Genomic DNA, 19,526 nt, shown 5'->3' with positions numbered 1-19,526 from the left:
GATGTTCGGTGATATTTTTATCGCACGCGCGGCGCGTTTGCACGGCGATAGTGCGACAGTGTGTGCGCGGTCGTAAAACGGATAATGTCGCTAATGCCACTTGCGCTTGACTTGCGCCGCCACCGCGTCAAAGCGTTAAATTGCCAGTAATCAGTTCGAGAGAGGCACGCACGGCGCGACGAAAATCTATCGCCGCCGGCGACGGCGGCGCGGCCGGCGATTTACGTCGCGAGTAAATAACATTTTATTCCGACCCGACAATGCGCGCGCCTCGTCCCGACGCGATTACGCAAACACGCCCGTCGCTCGCGCGCGGGCTTCTGTCGCGAAAATAGTACAGATTACACTGGCGCGTTCTCGCGGCTTGAAAAAAAAAATCACAATAAACGTGTAACAATGGGACGGGACACGAGCGTCCATCATGAAACGGACGACTCGACTCGTGCGAGCCGCGACTCATAAATACGGGTCCATTGTTTCCCGTCGAAATGTTCCGTGCGCTTCCTTTAATTGATTTCCCACGCATCTGCCGTTGCCGCTGCGCCGCTGCGGCTGTAAACCAATATAGGGATTTATCGGCGGGAGACGCGCGTATTGCCGAACCGATGCGCGCGCGCGTTGTCCTAAACTATTTAAGCGCGTCGCCGACGACTGGGAATTAAGCATTCCCGGAGGCAATCAAGGTCTCGTGTACCAAATTCAAATTATCCAGTTACGCCGCCGTGTCGATCGTTTTTTCCGCGAGGTCGAATGAATATTAAGAAGCATCGCGCCGAAGCGCCAGTCGAAAGATCTCATCTCCTCCTTTCATCTGTCTCTCTTTCTCTCTCCCTTGTTTTTTTTCTGTTTTTTTTTTTTTGTATACAACGCATTTAAAAAAGAGTTCCAGATTTACAGGGTAAACGATACTCCCGTTATACTGAGTAAAAAATGCTTGGCAAACGTGATCGATAGATCAAGCCTTTGAATAATAGGACTCGGTCGTTTTTTTCGCGCAAAGCTCTCCAGATTCGAGTCTCGCGAGATTCCGCGGTCTCGGGTTGGACCAAACGGTAATGGCGAAATTGACTCGAATTTATCGAGTTCTACCGCGCATTCTCACGAGTGAATGAGGCGAGTCTCGACTCCGCGCAGCTCCGATGTTGATATCGCCGACTTTCTCGTCATCGTCGTGCCACGTCGCGATCGACCCGAGTCCGCCGAGGTGGAGCTGCATCAATTGATTTTCCGTGCGAGCCACATGTCGTCGATACAACATCTATTATGCGAGGACGACGCGAGGCGGGGGAAACCAGCCGGCCGATTTATGTAATATGTAAACCAATCGGCACTTAGCGAAGTCGAATGAAACAGCGGCCGCTGTTGGTCTCTCTCGATCGGTGTTTATCGGCGGGAGAGATTCCGGGAGAGCGATGTGTTTTGCGCGCTCGTTACGCTCCAACGCTGTTGTTATGAAAGTGAACATTGTCGTTTGCGATGCGCGCCTGCGATCGCAGCTGCCCATCACGCGTCGCGCCGATGTGACTTACGCGTCTTCCTTTTGTCTCCCCGCAGATTCGTCGAACGACGAATCTGAGCGAATTCGATTCGGAGGAGTCGCAGCGGATTTTTAAATTACGCGCGCGCACGTTTAGATATTTTCTTAGATATTCTCGCGGAGAGAAGAATGGGCAACGAGGGAGAAGAACAAGCCGTCGCGCGACGACTCTTCGCGCGTGTACGCGTTACATTATTTACAATCCGAAAACATTCTCTTTTTATACCGCTTCGCCGAAGTGATTCAGCGCGTTGCTCGTGAAAGTTATAGCTTCTCGTGCCCACTTGGTTACAACTAGCGGCGTATATGTTCTCGTCCGGGCATAAACATGGCGATTATTCCGAGATGCGTGACAAAGAGATCATCTCGCCTACAGACGGCGGTAGCTTGAACAGAAATGTCAATATTTTGAGTAAATATTAAAGACGGAGTAATCTACGGCAAGCGGCAGCCGGCGCGATTCATTGAGCTGTGCGTTCTCTCTTTCCCCCCCCCCCCCTCCCTCTATATACATCTCCTTCTCTCTTTTCGTGATTAATATCGACGATATATATTGTGCGGTTATTGCGAGGTGCCGCAAAGCGGACGAGGGGCGAAACGCTCGTGAGAGAGACGAGCGGTGTAGATATTTATGGCTCATGTCCTGGCGAAGCTCTAAAATTCCTTATTTACGGACTGATGATACCGCGCGTGTAATCCGCGGAGATTCGCGCGACCGCTGCCTGGATAAATCGCCAGCCGCGCTGACACGAGCAGAGTTGGATCGAATAATTTCGACACATCGCACACCGGCGCTCGTTTGACAGTCGATACTCCTCTCTCTCCCGGGTCTGCAAAAAGCACGCGCGGATCAGCCTCCTCGGCTGATAATAGCGCCGTCTCATCGTGATAACGAATTGACGCGGTCTGAACTCTGTAACCCCGCGGTCGCGTGTATCAAGGACGGAGAGTTGAGATACCGCGACTTCTTCTTCTGAATAATTACATCGGAATACAAAAGTCATGTGTGAGATATTAGGCTCTCGGGGGAATGTCTTTCTGTAGCGGATTTCGTGCCGATTCTCCTCCCCCCCCCCTCCCTCCCTCTCTCCCTCTCTCTCTCTCTCTCTCTCTCTCGCTCGCGAGCACGGCACCCGAGGGCTCAGGTCGTTCGTCAGCCGGAAGGAACGCTGGAGCGAAAGTCGCGTTCGTGTTTCGCGACGAATTTCTCCGCGGCGAAGAATTCCGTGAGGCAAAAGTTGACCCAGTTAAGGTTCGCCTAGAACGATCCAATTATCGAGGATGCGTAATCGCATTATCCGCGATTCCACGATTACCACCACGTGGTGGCGGGGGCGGTCGGCCCCGTAATCGTCGTCGGTCATCTAAACACGACGACGACGATGACGACGACGACGACGACGAGCATTCTCCTAATCCCCAAGAAAACCGGGATTCAGCCGGGGTGCCACGCGTCGGGGACCTTCCGACAATGCCCCGGACGTTAATTGCGCTTCGCTACGCGCACCGAGATAATATCGTCAATGCCGTCAAACGAGGGATGCTTGAGCTAACGCCGAGGGTAGAGAGCCGAATGGGGTTTTAACGTCGTATATTCTTGGCAGTGACAATGATAATCATAATATCACAATACCATACAATTAATTGATATTTATAATAATGATTGTGCAATCGTCGATCAGCTCTTGTTACGATTAACGAATGAAAAGTTGGTCGCGCGCGAACGTCGTAATTATCACACAGAACGTTAGAGAGACAGAGACAGAGACAGAGAGAGACAGAGAGAGACAGAGAGCCGTATCTCGCGCCTTCTCGCGGCGATCCCTCCGAGAGGGAATCGATAACCGGCTATTACCGGAGATAAACGACGCATCGAGCAAAAGCGACGTTATCCCATTCGTTGTACGCGTATTACAGCGCCGGTATCAATACCGTATGGGGGGGTATCGTGAGCACCCCCAGACGCGCGGAGGAGCCGGGCGTAGAGCCTCGGCCTCGTCGTCGGCGTCGCCGGCGACCGATACGTCGATATCAGCGACGCGATTACGGTCGCGCCGGCGATAGTCGCGTGTGTCGACGCTACTGCTAATAATACTCTCGCCGTTTACCGTCGTGGGCAGGTCTGCGGCGGTGGTACTGGCTACTAATACTACTGTTACTACCACCACCACCACCACCACCATCACCAGCACCACTACTACTATCGCTACGCTACGTCGCTGCGACGACCAATACGAGAATGCGCTTGCCACCGTCGCCGGTTCTCTTCGTCGGCACGTTGTAGCTACGTCGTTTACCATCGCGAGGATTGCCGTCAGACCTCCGAGGGGGAGCGAGGGTGTAGTAGAGCGCTAAAGGCTTGCGGGGCGCGCGGGGAGGGTAGGGAAATGAGAGGGAGGAGGAAGCTGAGTGGCACAGTTGGAAATGTAGAGACGCTATTCGGTTGTATACTTTGGTCCTCCCTTTTTCTTCGGCTAAAAGTGTAATTCGCGCGATTCCGCGTGCGCGACTTATCGCTAGTTATCATCTCGCTCTGTGCGTTTAATCGCGTCTGCGCGGTCGGATTGTGTATCTCGGGCGCGAAATTCGCTAGCTTTTATCACAGGGTTGTTTATCAATTTACCGCACACCGTGTCCGCCGCGTGCGTCGTACTGTTTGCGATATTCTCGATTTTCCAATTCGCGTTACGTCGAGCGCTGTTTTTCACCGGCACCGTTTGTTACTTCGCGCCCTACTTCGCGTCAAGCCTGTATTGATATAATTGAACGGGTATTCGCATAAATCTCTGACTTTCTCTCTCTCTCTCTGTCTCTCTCTCTCTTTCTTTCTTTTTCTCTCTCTTGTTCTCTTTGTGTTTCACGAGGATCGTCAAAGATCTATTTGTCTGATCGTTTGTAAATGTCGCAACCGAAGGAAGTTTTGTCCTTTGAAGACACTCGCTCGTCCGTTCCCTTTGTCTGGAATAAGACTTTCCGTTTGCTTCGTCATAATTCTCAGTGGCGTTCCACCTTTTCCCTCGCTCGTACAGGTACTCGCTGAATTACTGCGGACTCTCGTCGAACAAACGATAAAAGAGGCAAGTAAACTACGAGAGGGAGAGGGAAAGATGGGGTGGACGTGACGCCGAGGAGAGAAGGACCGATACCTAATCCACCCTTCGTTGCCCACCAGCCCACCCTCGGCAGGAAATCAATAGAGAGAGGGCAGACTTTGGTCTCTGCCGTCCTTTCCTCTCACACGACGCTGTCTTTCTTTCTCCCGCTACCCCTGCTACCTGCTATTCTTCATTCTTTAACCACCGTGCTTCCTCCGCTTCCTCCACTTTTCTTGCCGATTGCTTGTTGTCGCATCGTCCAGGAAGAAGCGACTTGCATTTTTTCCCTCGTCATGAAATTCCCGCGAAGTCCAAACGAAAGTTCCTACCGAAAGACTCGCGCGAGTGTCGTCAACCTTGTCGGAAGATAAGATGGGCCGGAAAAGAAATTTCTCACGAGAAGATATTTATCAACGCAGTGACACACGCAGGATTGTCGGTCAACTTGGAATGCGCATCGAGCCTCGAATGAAACATTCGTCGACGCTTTTTTGTCTCTCTCTCTCTCTTTTTTTTTTTTTATTTATTTGAGATATCACACCGCGCATATTTCGCAACGCCCCACTTGAGCGATTTTATTTGCGTAATTTGTAACCAGATGCACTTGGGTGATAATCGCTGTATGTTACGCGGAATGTTTGGGGGCGGGGCAGGGGGAATTGTGCGCGACTGGGAGATAGGAAGAGAGGAGGAGAAGGGAGGGGGGGGGAGATTGCGCGCACGGAGCGCACGAGGAGCAGCAGCGTTACGTCATTGAGCGGCGCGTCGGCGTGACGTAGCGGAAGTCATGCGTCACCGCTGACGTAAGCGACGTCGGAAGAGGAGGAACGTCCGAAAGAGGCCATTGACGAGGACTTGTTGCACGTCCTTTTCTGCATGTACGCTCGTCGCCCGATAGCGTCGCCCGGCGAAGCCTCGAAGCCGCGTGATCCGCGCGCGCCGTCGTAACGCCACGACGACTTATCGCCGGCAGTTATGTTAATCACATCGGCGGTTAGTCCGCTGCTCGCTTTCGCGCCCGCCGGACAAGTGCATTCGCCGTTGTTTAATAACGATTACGGGAAGAATATAATAAACCGATGCCCTTTACAGACAGGGGGAGAGCCGGGAAGCGCTCGGGGCTCGCGCTTTTGACAAAACCGAAATTGAGTCGTATTCTCTCTCATCGAGCCTTGTTGTCGTATGGATTTTTCCGTCTGAACAGGTTTTTGCGCCAGACGGGATTTTTCAAGCGTCGCGTCGGAGGCGCGATTGCGCTCGGCGCGCGGCCAAACGTTGAAAATCGTCGTCCCCCGCGTGCTCGCCGCGGCGAGAGAGAGAGAGAGAGAGAGAGAGAGAGGGAGAGAGAGAGGAGTACGTCCGCGCGCGCGATCGGAACGGAGCCTGCGTAAGATCGCGGCGACTGATGTGTATACTTGTTGCATATCCGCTTGCGTACGTCTCTCGTCGTCAGCGTCTAGTAGGTCAGCGAAATAAGAAAAGGCTAGGAAGTGGAAGAAACGCGCGCGTTGCGTACAGAGCGCGCAGGCTGTGCTCGTTTAAACGCGCGCGCGCGCGCGCGCAGATTTGATAGAATTACGCCGATAAGACACTTCAAATATTTGTCTCGTCTATCTCCGAAGCGATGTGGAATATTAAACTTACACATCGGGTTATATATTGTGTTATACGAGGCGAAGTATAACCGGTTACTTTTCCAATGTCAATTTCTCTCGTCGATCTCTCGCCGAGAATCATCTCACGAGACGTCTCACTTGATGTCGGAGGATCTCCGGTTGCGTCATAACGCCAGCCACTTTTTTGGCGGATTCGCGGAAATTTCGGCGCAGTTTAGGCGCGCTTTAATTTAGGCGGCTCTATTTATACGTTTAATCAGGGTGATCTCGTCACGCCTGAGGTCGTCTCGACGCCGGTATTTCGATATCAGGCAGACTGCGCCGACCTGTAAATTTGTAATTTCCCGCCCGATATAAGGACACTCCGGTGATGGCCGCCGGTGGTGCGCGTTTGCATAATCCTCCGCAACGTTGTTTCGCATTTTGTCACCGCGTCGCGCGCTAAAGCGGAAGACTTTCAATAACATTTTCCCAGGAGATTTCCAAGAAGGTCGGCCTTTTCCAGCGGAACAATAAGAGTTTTGTGAGAGGGCGACGGATAATCATTTTCGTATCAAAGTTGAGAAGTAGGTCTTCGAATATTCTCGAATGGGAAACCTATTCCTTCGTTCAACGTAGACCTTTGTGTATCTGCTCGATACATTAATCTTCTCCGTCCTTAAATAAGCGTTTCTTTAATGTCGCACGTTAACTCTAAATTGTCCAATCGGTTGGTTATCACAACAGCCGTTCGGCTTCGTGCATAGAGCAGTTGCCTAATTTCCGTCACGTGATTCGACGAGATTCGGGGCACGCAAATATATTTCGGTGGATTCTGAGTCATTGTGTAAAATTAATATATTAATATTAGGTGTACAACTTTGCTTCCGCCGTTTCCTTTTTTCCGAAATTCCAGGCTTTATTGTAAAAAACTGGCTATACATTTATGATTCAAAGTATTGTCCATCGCTGGCCACTACTTTCTCCCATCTTTCGGGCAGCGTACGAATCCCGCGTTGAAGAAACTGGTCATCTTTCGAATCGATCCAATTTCTTACTTCTTCGTAAGACCGGAAGTGCTGGTCAAGCAGGCCGTGTGCCGCCATTGATCGAAACAAGTGATAGTCAGAGGGAGCAACGTCTGGAGAATACGGCGGGGTGGGGTAGGACTTCCCATTTCAACGTTTCCAAGTATATCTTGACCACTTTCGCAACATGGGGTCGAGCATTGTCATGCTGCTGCACAATCACTTTATCGTGTCTCTCGTTGTATCGCGGCCGTTTGTCTTTCAATGCTCGGCTCAAACGCATTAATTGCGTTCGATAACGATCGCCTGTGATTGTTGTTTCAGTCGGTTTTAACAGCTCGTGATACACCACGAGCCGAGCTGGTCCCACCAAATACAGAGCATGACCTTTGGAGCCGTGAATATTCGGTTTGGCCGTCGACGTGGATGTGGCCATGATTTTCTGCGCTTGGGGTTATCGTAATGAACCCATTTTTCGTCCCCAGTCACAATGCGATGCAGAAATCCCTTCCGTCTTTCCGTCTTTCAAGCAACTGTTCACAAGCAAACAAACGCCGTTCAACGTCTCTCGGTCTCAACTCGTACGGCACCCAATTCCCTTGCTTCTGAATCATTCCCATGTCTTTGAGGCGTTTTGAAATTGCTTGTTGAGTCACTCCCAATGATCGTGCCAATTCTTCTTGACTTTGACACGAGTCTTCATCAAGTAATGCCTCCAATTCTGGCATCTTCGAAAACCTTCTCTCTTCCACCGCTGCGCCGCCGGTCTTCGACGTGAAAATCACCGTTCTCGAAGCGTTGCAACCACTCACGACACGTTCTTTCACTAATAGCGGTCTCACCATAAGTATTGCTTGAGAACATTCGCCGCAACCTCAGTCGCAGATTTCTCCATATTGAAGCAGAAAATTAAAACCTCCCGCAAATGACGAGAATTTGGCTCGTAAACTGACATTTTCAATCGAGAGAATAACTTTATGGTGCAGACACAAATCGACTAATGTTTCTATGGGGTTATGTTGACAGATGCCCAAGTTTATTGCACGACTATGTCTATGATCTATTTATTTCGACCACTACTTACCGCTAAAGCCATCTATAGGAATATAGGAAAACGGCGGAAGCAAAGTTGTACACCTGATATATTAATTAATTAATCATGTATGTGTAACGTCGCCGCGATAGAATCGCGGGGACCTCACTGCATAGATGGAAAAGCGACCGCGATAACGGCGACTCGTCGATAGCTAACGCGGCGATAACGACAATCACGATAAATATATTTATGCTCGTTATCTGACGTTTCACGTACGGCGGTACCGCGATCCCGGCCGAATCGGACTTGTCTTACGACCGTTTGCATGGAACAGAGCGCGCTTGTAATATTTCGCAAGGCCGAACCTCAAGCCGATAAAGCGCCGACGCAATGGCCGTTAAATCGCGAGATTCGGCGAACAAATAAATCGCGTCACTTTATGCAAACGTTGCTTTGTACAAACGGAAAGTAGTAGACGGCTTTTGCGTGACGTGCGGTAGAATCATTTTTCGCGAATGAGTCGTTGAAGGAAAATTTTTGTACTTTTATCATCCTAACATTATATCAGCATTATTTCTCTCTCCTCCTTTTTGCTTCATTCTCCGCAAAGCTGTGTGTGTGTGTGTGTGACAAACTGTGCGATGCACACACATGCGCATACTTAGTCACAACAATGACGATAATCTTGCACGGTATTCAGAGCAGGTCGTCGCGGTTGTTTCTCGTCGGTAATTAAAGCATTGTTGCTGTAATATAGGATCGCCATATGTCGGCGATACAGAAGGGAACTGCAAAAGAAGCGGCGGCGCGTTTCCTGCTTTCTCGTTTCTCTGCGGTAGCGAAGCGTTTCCTGCGCGTTCGAAAGTAGACGTATGACATTTTTACGATTTTTATCTCTCACGCGAAGTACGTTCCACGCTACACGTCGGGAGAGAGGTTGCACGAACTGTTGACTCGTGTAATTCCCGTTAACTCGTATCAAACTCAACTGTTTACATTATAGAATCCTACGTTAAAACAGAAAAGTACCGATACAGTCAAGCTTGATGTTAACAACATTTTTCTCGCGGGAAGTAAGAGAAAAGAAACATGTTTTCAAACTCCATCACGACTCACCGGACTTTGAGACCTCATCAAGGGTTATTGAGAGTTATTATCTGACGGCCGCCAGACCGCCGGTCTAAATATTTCGTTCGTCTCGTGTTTACGCACGTTCGAACGGCTAAACGATAAAATTGATTGAGACAAGGAAATCTTTCGCGCCGGCGCTCCACTTCGCCGTGTGCATGACTGTGGAAACATGAGAATGATGTTTATCTTCGCGGCGAGCGACAGCTCGTTTATGTATCGACCTTTATGTACCGCCGCAAACGCATATTTCTAACTCGGTTCCACTTCGCGCGGTGCAGATCCGGGTGTGACAAAGTTGTACGGCTTCCTATTCTCTTTCTACTTTTCCTTTGATTTTCGTTGGTACGCGCGGCGAGCGACGAGTTTCACGCACGCGCGTACATGTAAAAATAAATATATATATATATATATGTATGTATGTGTATGTATATCATCGTATAATCGATCCGGTTGTCGGTGATAAAACAGCGCGATCGCTCGATAATAGCATCAGTGGAAAGTTCGAAGGGCTTTGGGTGATCGAATGCCCTAACTAATCATCCATCCGAGCGAGGGCTGGACGCGATAAGCAATTTATGCGCGCGTATAATACGGCTGATGGACCAAGTGTCTGTCGCAGAAGGCCATTATCCCCCCTCCCTCCGGCGTTTAACCGTCCCGCTCCCAAATTACTTCTAAACGGCAAAGAGAATATCGGAGGTGTCCGCCATTTCTATCGAGCACGTGATGAAGCAGTGCTTCGTTATCTGTTATTTGCGCTCGCACTAAACGGCTGCATATTAGCAAGTGCATTGATTCGCTGAGAAATGTAGAGAGTCAAGTTGCGATGTGGACGGATGGAACGAAGCCTCGCGAGAAAGAGACGCGAGCGACGAAATCGCACTCTTCACGCTAATTCCCTCACGGTTGACGAGAGCGATTGATACGTGGGTGTTGAGATTCAACTTGATTGAATTATGTAATGCTCTACGCACTGGAGGGGCGCGACCAATTCTTTCGAAGTTATCGATTAGGAGGATTCAATTTCCAAGCATTCGACAGCATTTCCAGTGAGAGAGACGACACGTCGAAGATAAATCGCACATAAGAGCCTGTATTTTTCTCTCGTACAAAGTCATTTAGTTTGCAAGAAAAACGGCGAACTTTGTCACGTACGATCTCGTCGTATCGCCTCGAGCACGCATTTGCGTTGCGTTTTTCCGATGAAGACAAGCGCATTTTGCCACTACACGATGTCGTCGAATCACACAGGTCGTGCGATTAACAATCACGACGTCGCTTTGTGGTGAAAATGCCAATTGGACGGTCGGAAGCGAAGGTCAACACGGTGTGACACGCGGTGCATCGAAGACAATATGACGCGGGAGGGCTGTATATAGTACTCTCTCTCTCTCTCTCTCTCTCTCTCTCTCTCTCTCTCTCTCTCTCTCTCTCTCTTCCCCTCCCTGTATGTCTCTCTCATTGGATCCCGATTACACGACGCTTATACTCACACGTTCGTGTTAATCGGCGGGTCGGTAAAACAGCGCCGGTAAAACGACCGCTTGCGTGGCTTGCCTGCAGATGTCAGGCGCGACGGCAGGTGCTCTCGACCAATAGGCGGCCGCGCTCGCCTCTCGATTGGCGCTCCGACGATGGCACGGACAGTGATCGCAATATGGCTTCCGCTAGCGCAAGCGAGTGAGAGTACCTCCGATAAAGGTGATACTGTGTTATGACGGGATATTCGGGGGTGCGCGGGCGGCCGCGCGCGTGAAAATCGCCGCGCTTCGTATGCCCGCCGTCGCGGTCGCATCGTTCGATATCGTCGAGAAGTGTCGGGAGCAGTGCGGCAAAACAATCGGCGAGACGGAGACAGTGCGAGCGAGACAACACTCTTGGGAAAGTGAGCGAGAGCGAGTGCGACGGAAGAGACAGAGATCGCCGCCGCCGCCGCCGCCGCCGCCGTGCCGTGCCGTGCCGTGCCGTGCCGTGCGTTCGGTCCCGTTCCGTTCCGTTCGAATCGAAACGCAGGTAATCTCGAGCAATTTCACGCGCCGAGCGCGACACTACGGCGTAGCCGGTAGCGTCGTGTGCATGCGCGGTATCTCGCGGCTGATGACGCGTCGCGATTTTCTAGCGGAGACTGTCGCGTAAAACGACAGATCGAACAACGAGAGAGAGAGAGAGAGAGAGAGAGAGAGAGAGAGAGAAAGAGAGAAGACACTGTTGTAACTCTGCGCGCAGAGTGTCTCGAAAGTCGGCGGTATCGCGAGTCACCGTGGAGAGGCTTCGACGGACAGAGGCGCGTAGCGCACCACCGGTTGTCGTGTATCACGTGTGTGTGTGTGTGCCGCGCGTGCATGTGTGTGAATTCGTACGAGTCGCGTGCGCACAGGTAGATAGCAAAGTGCACATTCGGCCAGCGCAGCGGCGAACGGACACACACCGGGAGAATCGTGCGAGAGAGCGGTGAATGAGCGGGAAGTTTGGAGCGAGCGGGAGAGACAGAGAGAGAGAGAGAGAGAGAGAGAGAGAGAGAGAGAGAGAGAAAGATAGCGAGAACGAGAGCGAGTGAGAAAGAGGGAGAAAAAAAGGACAAGAGGGGACACACACACACACACACACAGGGTGTATGACGGCGTTCGCGGTGCGCGAGGCGACGTTGCCAAGAGTTTTCCCGTGGTGTATTCGCATTGCTACTACGACGGTACGGGGCGAAGGAGGGTGGATACATGAGCACCAACGGCTACGACACCGCGCTGGTAGTGGTAGTGCGTAATCGCGCCGCGACGACGAGCGTTTAGACGCGGCGGTAGTCATCTTCTCTGTCTCTGCCGGGGTCTCCTCCGAGTGGACGAGTGAGCGACGAAGAAAAAGAAGAAGAAGAAGAAGAAGAAGACGACGACGACGACGACGACGATTACGACGGTACGCGGATATCATGGAACGACGCCTGACGATGCACGGCCGCAGCGACACGTGACATGCCGAGCCAGAAGCCAGCGCAAGTCATGAAGAAACCGCGGTGAGTGCAACCTGAGTTGCCATCCCGCTCTTCTTCCCTGCGTCAATTTCCTTTTATGGAAGCGAAGCGACGCGGCGGGCTTCTCGGGCGCGTTTCGTCGCCTGCTGTCGCTCGAGTGTGTTGTGTCGTAGCGTTCGAAAATATTCCGCGACGCGAACAGTCGCCGGAACGAGCGGAGGGGGAAAGATGGAGAGCGTTAGGGGTAATGGCGAGTCGTCAACGAGTGGACGTAGAGTGTCTCTTGGCGCTTTTTACCGAAATTACGACGATTGTCAATGACCGACAGTCGGCCGGCCGGCGAATTTTCGAAGGTAGCGAGATTTCAGCGGGGAATTTTTCGCTCAGACCGGAAAAGCCGTGGTGCGATCGCGACTGCTCGCAATNTCGCGCGTCACACTTGAGGCAAACGAGCGGCGCGGCGGGCTCGACCGGGTTCACACCGGTGCTTTGCTAAAACTCGAATGGCGGTTATTTCGCGGGGGTGCCCGGGGTGATACGGGGTCACGAGTACGTCAGTGCCGCCGCAAAAGCGGCGGGCACACGTCCTGTGGTGGCGAAGCGACGCGATTATGGGGGGATGAGTCAGAAGATTGACGCCTTGTTTATTGATCTTGACGGGGATGTACGGCTTGTTATAACATCGCCGGTTGGTCGTTAGTGTATCCATAGACCGAAGAAGGCGTTTAGCCGTTGACTTTGTTGCGTTAAGAGCTAATGATTCGTTCTCGGAATTTTCTGGCGAGAATGTGCTCTAGGTGTCCAGCCAACGATATCGCGTCTAACGGTAGTCCTTATGACTCATTTGATTCTTTGAGAGAGAGAGAGAGAGAGAGAGAGAGAGAGAGAGAGAGAGAGAGAGAGAGAGAGAGAGAGAGAGAGAGAGAGAGAGAGAGAGAGAGAGAGACGTTGAGGAGGATTACTGCGTATCGTGCTACAGTTTAGTCTACTTTCTAATTTTTCTCTCTTCAGATTTAGTCTCGCCGCGCGAGAGTCTTCCGATTTAAAAATCTTTAATCAAGAATCAGCTGCTATATCAGTTAAAAGAAGAATGACTTGAAAAATTCACCGAGGTATATTTATTTGAATCTTTATCATTTATTTGTATCTTCAGAATACATCTCGCAAAAGAAAATTGTTTCGATCTTTGATCGCTGGTTGTTTGAAAAATTATTATCGCTTGGATATTCTTATATTGAATATTGAAGTGAAATAACAATTTATCTCGAACATATAATTGAGGCAAACACGCCAAATAACGTTTGCCGTTGGACGCCGATGCGGTAATCATCGGGACACCGTGTATGTTGGAGCATATGCGAATGCGGTTTTGTATGCGGAGAATCCGGAGTAGACTGGTTTCTTTTGGAGGAATCCATTAACGATGTAGGGAGTGATTTAACCAGAGCAGTCGTGCGGTACGCGCGTCGCTTCGGATTAAAATAAAGTACACAGGGTGTCTCGGTATTGTCGAGCACGCGTTATGGTGTCCCGGTAACAGAGGAAATAGGAGGGGGAGGTTGAGCGGAAAAATTTATCGACGTCACGTCGATGCGTAATAACGAAAATAGCCTTTTAATCCGAGAGAAATTGATCTCGAATCTCTTGTGTGCAAAGTCTGCGGAATTTATTCGCCAAGCAAGCACGAGTGTGTCTGAAACTTTCGACGCGCGGCGAAAGTTTCTAATTTAAAATACTTTTTTGAGATAAATCCACACAGCTAGCGAGTTAGCGTTAGGAGAACTTGAAATCCGAGCCAGCCACTCGTCCCTTCGCTCACGGGAATGAATTTAATCGTGTCACGAGTTTTATTCCCGAGCCAACTTTCGGCGAGGAGGAAAGCGCGCGCGTTCGCGGTCTTTAGCCGACGAAAGTGTCGAAGAGATCAGTACGCCGTAAGGAATTTGAGGGTCGAACTCGCTAAAGCGACGAGAACGTTCCGAATACTTGCCGGCTGTCGTCGTCGACGACGACGACGACGACGACGACGACGACGAAGCTGCGTAGGTCGCTAAATTATGGAGCAGCGGACTAAAAGACAACCAGGAGAAATGAAGAGAGAAAAGAACGGCTGCTCGAGTCCGTATCGCCGACGTTGAATAATCCCCCCATGGCGTTCAAAGGCTTTAATTTGCTGTCGTTGTAGCAGAAATTTCGTTCGTCGCGTGGATTCGACGTTCTTGACACTTGCGCGATCTCCACATTCATTCTTCCCTTCTATCGCCATGTCACAAATATCACACACAGCTTCGTGCGCGAGTGTATTTAAATTATAAACAGTCTAAACATTTACGTATCCCCGATACGAGATGTCCGAGATTCACTCGGGAGGATTTTTTCACGATAACACACCCGATCCGAGACGGTTTTCCGCATCGAAATGTGTTTCGTAACACCGTCGTCTCCATTGAGGTACAACAAGTGCGCTGTTCACAAGTTCCGCTCGTCGGAGAAATATTTAATTCTATTGAGTATTAAACTTAATTTTATAGGGATTTTTTTGTGCAAATGAACGTTTATTTCGAAACAAAGTGATAAGTACACGTTCCTCAAAGTATTGTCCATCGTTAGCTACTTTTTCCCATCTTTCTGATAAAAGGCGGATTCCTCGGCGGAAGAACGACTCGTCTTTTGTGGTTATCCATGAATCGAGCCATTTTTTGATATCTTCCAAAGAACTGAAGTGCTGAAGGCGGAAAGATGATTCTGCATGGATCGAAACAAGTGGAAATCAGAAGGAGCAATGTCTGGTGAATACGACAGGCGGGGTAGAACGTCCCATCCGAGCAGCTCTAGCGTTTCCTTCACCGGTTTAGCGACATGTGGCCGAGCATGCTGGAAAATCACTTTGTCGTGTCTTTTGGCGTATTCTGGTCGTTTTTCCCATCGACTTCGAACGTTTAGAGACGGCCATTTTTTGTTACATTTAATGCTTCTGCCAATTCTTCAAGCGTTTGACATTGATCTTCGTCCAGCAATGCCTTCGATTCTTCGTCTTTAAACTTTTTCGCTTGACCCGGGCGTTCCTTGTCATCCAAATCAAAATCTCCACTTTTGAATCGTCTAAATCAGTACTCACAAGTTGAGATCGATGGAGCATAATCCCCATAAACTTCGGACAGCAAACGAAGACTTTCAGCTGCCGATTTTTTCGAATGGAAACGGAAAAAAGTAACGCTTCCCGCAAATTGCGTCTCGTTGGCACGAAACTCGACATGTTGAATGCACTAAAAAATCCCGTTATTTACACCTCGACCAAATGAAATATACTGATTCTTAAAGCCTAATGACAGGGCTTTCGTATGAAGTTGGCTTCAGTATGAGCCGATGTCATTAGGTGCTCTTGCAAATCCTTTAAAATTAAGTTTAATACCCAATACATTGAAGTCTTAACGGGGCATAGAGAGAGAGAGAGAGAGAGAGAGAGAGGGGAGGGGAGAACCTCGGACCCTGCTGGAGATTGAATACGTGTACGAAACGCGAGCCCCTCTCCCTACGTATATTAGCGCATTAATTACTTATTCAATCGCATCTGCTCATTACGCTCACGCGTAAACATGCCGGAGAAGACGAGGAACACTGGCGTCGTTCCGCGGTTTGGCGCTCAAAGGACCGATGTGTCCTACATGCGTGAGTGCTCGAACGCGCGGCGTTCTCCTTCTTTTTGCGTTCCGCGAGACGCAAATCGACACTAGGATATTCCTATCCCGGAGTATCGATATCGTTCATTCGGATCGGTATATCAGCTACGATTCTCGACGAGAGAGAAAGAGAGAAGGGGGGCTCGAGGGGGAAGATGCGAAGCGGAGGACGACGAGGCTGTAGGCGCGCGCGCGCGCGATGCGTAATTATAAATCCAAGCGCGGTGTCAATTACGCGTAACCAGAGGCGTTCGCGAGAGAGAGAGAGGGAGACAAGCGCTAACAAGTCAACGATTGTAAATCCTTTTTCGCGGCCTTGAAAGCGGCTCTTCTCCGCCGTGCCGATTGTTGTTTGTATGGCGGTCGTGTTATGTATTTGCCCCGTGGGGAGTGCCTCGTGTAAATAATGGAACGCGTCGGCGAGATGTTCGATCCTGCGCGATCAAAGCGCGCGCGGCCACAGGCAGGATAACAAACACACCTCGTCGAGGTGCTCCGTTTCTCTCTCTCTCGCTCTCTCTCTCTCTCTCTCTCTCTCTCTCTCTCTCTCTCTCTCTCTCTTTTTCCCTAGCGCGCGAGATTCGTCAAACGAATAGCCGCTTGGAAAAAGCAACATGGCTCGCGGGAGGACGGCGGTCCGAGTTGCGCTTAAGTTTCCCAGCGGCTTATTTTGTCAGGCGCAAATCTATCGATCGGACGCCGCTGTTCACACGTGTAACGCGTCGCGATTGGAACCTTCCGGCCTTCGGAGGCCTCGTTCGTTGCGCCCCGCAGGAGTCACGTGCGCGGGTCGCTTCGGCTTAAATATGGTACATCACATCGGAGGAGGAGACTGCGACGTCGTGAGCGCTAAATCCGCAATCAGAATGCGAACTGTCGTCGCGTAATACCGCCGCTCCCTTCTCTATCTCTCTCTCTCTCTCTCTCTCTCTCTCTCTCTCTCTCTCTCTCTCTCTCTCTCTCTCTCTCTCTCCCCCCCTTCCTCCCGCCGCGCTACGCAAGCACCCTCCACGTGTTTCCTCGAGAACTCGCACGTGGTGTCGTAAGGTAACCGTCATTGTTTCCGACGATGCTGGCGAGCGAACGAGAGCCGAGAGACCGATCTAAAACTCACGCATACCTCCGGAATACTTGAAGTATGCGGCCGATTCTTGGCAGCCCACTGCGGTGCGGCAAGCAGGAAGGGTGCAGACGGGTGGGGGGTTGGGGGAAGGGCGGGGTTAACGCATCAAGTATGTAGAAAACGCGAGCGCCGTCGTACGTTTGATTTTATTGCTTATTCATCCCGTATGCTGCGCGTCTTTCCCGCCAACGGCGGACGTGTTTAGGGTCGATCTTACGGCGCGGTCGGGAGAAGGAAGGAAGGAAAGAAAGGAGGGAGGGAGCGCTTACGGGAGCGAGAAGGAGAAAGAGAGAGAGAGAGAGAGAGAGAGAGAGAGGAGAATCGCCGTGCAAGAAGAAGTAGCAGTAAAAGCCGACGCCCGCAAATTCCGCGCCCCCCTAATTCAATCCTCCGCAGCCGTGACGGCAATATCGCCGAATTGGCCGATCGATTGGATCGTTGTTATCGATTAACAAGTCGCCGGAAGTTGCGAGAAACGAGAGAGCGGAGACGCGCGTGTGATTAAGCAAGGCGGCTATTCGCGCGGCGCAACTTCGGCCGGTGGTGAGAGCCGAGAGAGAGAGAGGGGGGAGAGAGAGAGAGAGAGAGAGAGAGAGAGAGAGAGAGAGAGAGAGAGAGAGAGAGAGAGAGAGAGCGATAGGCGTGTGAGAGTGCTTGTTTGCGCGCTCGTGTCGGGGCGTCTCCGCGCGCGCGCGCGCGCGCGCGCGTCTTTGTGCTCGCACATTTCCCGACGAGGTAATTATAATTATCCGAGGTTGTATCATTATACTCGCGCGCGATGCAACGGCCGCGCACGGCGGAGCGGCGCGATCGACGATTTCGAGGCATGATCGACCGGCGCGCGCTCCATCGACGACGCCCATGCGCGTCGGACGTATGACGAATCGCTCGTAAATCGAGACTGTTTGTCCTCGATCTTAAGGAACGGGAAACTAATTTCGCCGAATATATATACCGCATCGCGCTCTCGCCCGGCGATCTTTCCGCGGTATAGGCGGCGAGCGAAGATTGATCGCGCCCGCCATTGAAAAGCGCGTCCACGCTCCGCCCGACGATCGTCGCCGTTAATTGAAATGACCGTCCGCGTCCGTCCCGAAAACGTCGAGAAACGAAGCGGCCCCGCGCACTCCTGTCGGGTTTCTTACGAACACGTTCGTTCGCTCGCCGCTCTCCCATCTTCTGGACGATAAGCATCTCGGGAATAACGTCCTCGCTCGAAGCGAGCTCCGCGACTCCGCTTCCGGAAATTAGATTACGGACTCGAATTACGAGTGGCGTTTACTCGCGATATTTATCGCGCCGACCGCCGCGCCGAGGGAGAGCGTTTAACCGGTGCCAGTCGGATAATTAATATGTTTGATCGTAACACACCTATCAGATGTTAGACAATATCGGTAATAGTCCTATTACGGACTGAGATTATAGTCTCAGTAGCAATAATTATCCCAGGCTATTGGCCCAGTGGCGAGTCCGCTGCCGCTTCCGCGGCATCGATTTACGAGGTAAAACCTGACTCTCCCCCTCCCTCCCTCTCTCTCTCTCTCTCGCGCGCGCGCGCGCGCGCGCGTTTTCCACCGAGACGAGACGGCGGCCACATGCTCGCGCTATCTTGCCAAGTAGGTTACTTTATCGTTATTTTGAATTTCATAGTAGCGCTAATGGACCTCCGATCGCGCCGAGCGTGAGTTATTAAAAAATCGCGAGTGCAGCGCGCGCGGGGTAAGTTGTCCGAGTGGCGGGCTTGCCGGAGATCGGCAGGCCAGCTAATTAGTCGGAGATAAATAAATATTTCTTTATATCTCGCTTCGTCGACGGCAATTACAACGATTGAGGACGGCGAGTTACGGCTTCGTCGCGCCACGTCGCAATTATTATTAATCGCGCGTATTTTATACCTTCGCCGCCGCGTCTCGTCGCGTCGCGTCACAGATACACCCATTGTCGATGCGTAGGACGGCGACGAAGCGCGGAGAGAGCATTGATTCACGATAAGAGCCGGCTTATTTCTCCCCGACGTTCCTCTCTCTCTCTCTCTCTCTCGCTCGCACACGCGTGCGAGTACTCACACACACGCGTAAAGATGCGGCTTGCTCTCTCCGCGCGATCGGAACGCGCTCTCCTTCTAGCACGCTCGGCTCGTGACGTTCGCTCCTCTCTTTCCTCGATAACCCGACGATAAAGGCTGTGGCTGACAACCCATTTTGATAAAGGCCGTCCCGACTATCCGGCCGCGCGCGTTGTTGTCCTCCTCCTCGTCGTTTGCAATTTCAGAAACTCAAAGCCGCCGCGCCCAGCGGTGCTCGAACGGCAAACCGGGCGAGCCAACAATCGAATTA

The 19,526-nt window shown here is 51.2% G+C and overlaps 1 protein-coding gene across 4 annotated transcripts in view; it reads left to right on the top strand.

Moving 5' to 3' along the window:
- lilli (AF4/FMR2 family member lilliputian) overlaps positions 1–19,526 on the top strand; it is a 232,719-nt gene that overhangs the window by 40,199 nt on the left and 172,994 nt on the right. The window contains exon 1 of one of the 4 annotated variants that reach the window (XM_011140199.2): positions 11,061–12,429. The exons of the other annotated variants lie outside the window; for them this stretch is intronic. Coding sequence (XP_011138501.2) covers positions 12,389–12,429 — 41 coding nt within the window. The 5' untranslated portion in view covers positions 11,061–12,388. Of the gene's footprint in view, positions 1–11,060; positions 12,430–19,526 lie in introns of those variants that run through there. 4 annotated transcript variants of the gene reach the window in all.

Source organism: Harpegnathos saltator, unplaced genomic scaffold, assembly GCF_003227715.2.
Source record: "Harpegnathos saltator strain DR-91 unplaced genomic scaffold, Hsal_v8.6 scaffold61, whole genome shotgun sequence".
Lineage (NCBI taxonomy): Eukaryota > Metazoa > Arthropoda > Insecta > Hymenoptera > Formicidae > Harpegnathos > Harpegnathos saltator.
This window is presented reverse-complemented; position numbering and strand designations above follow the sequence as displayed.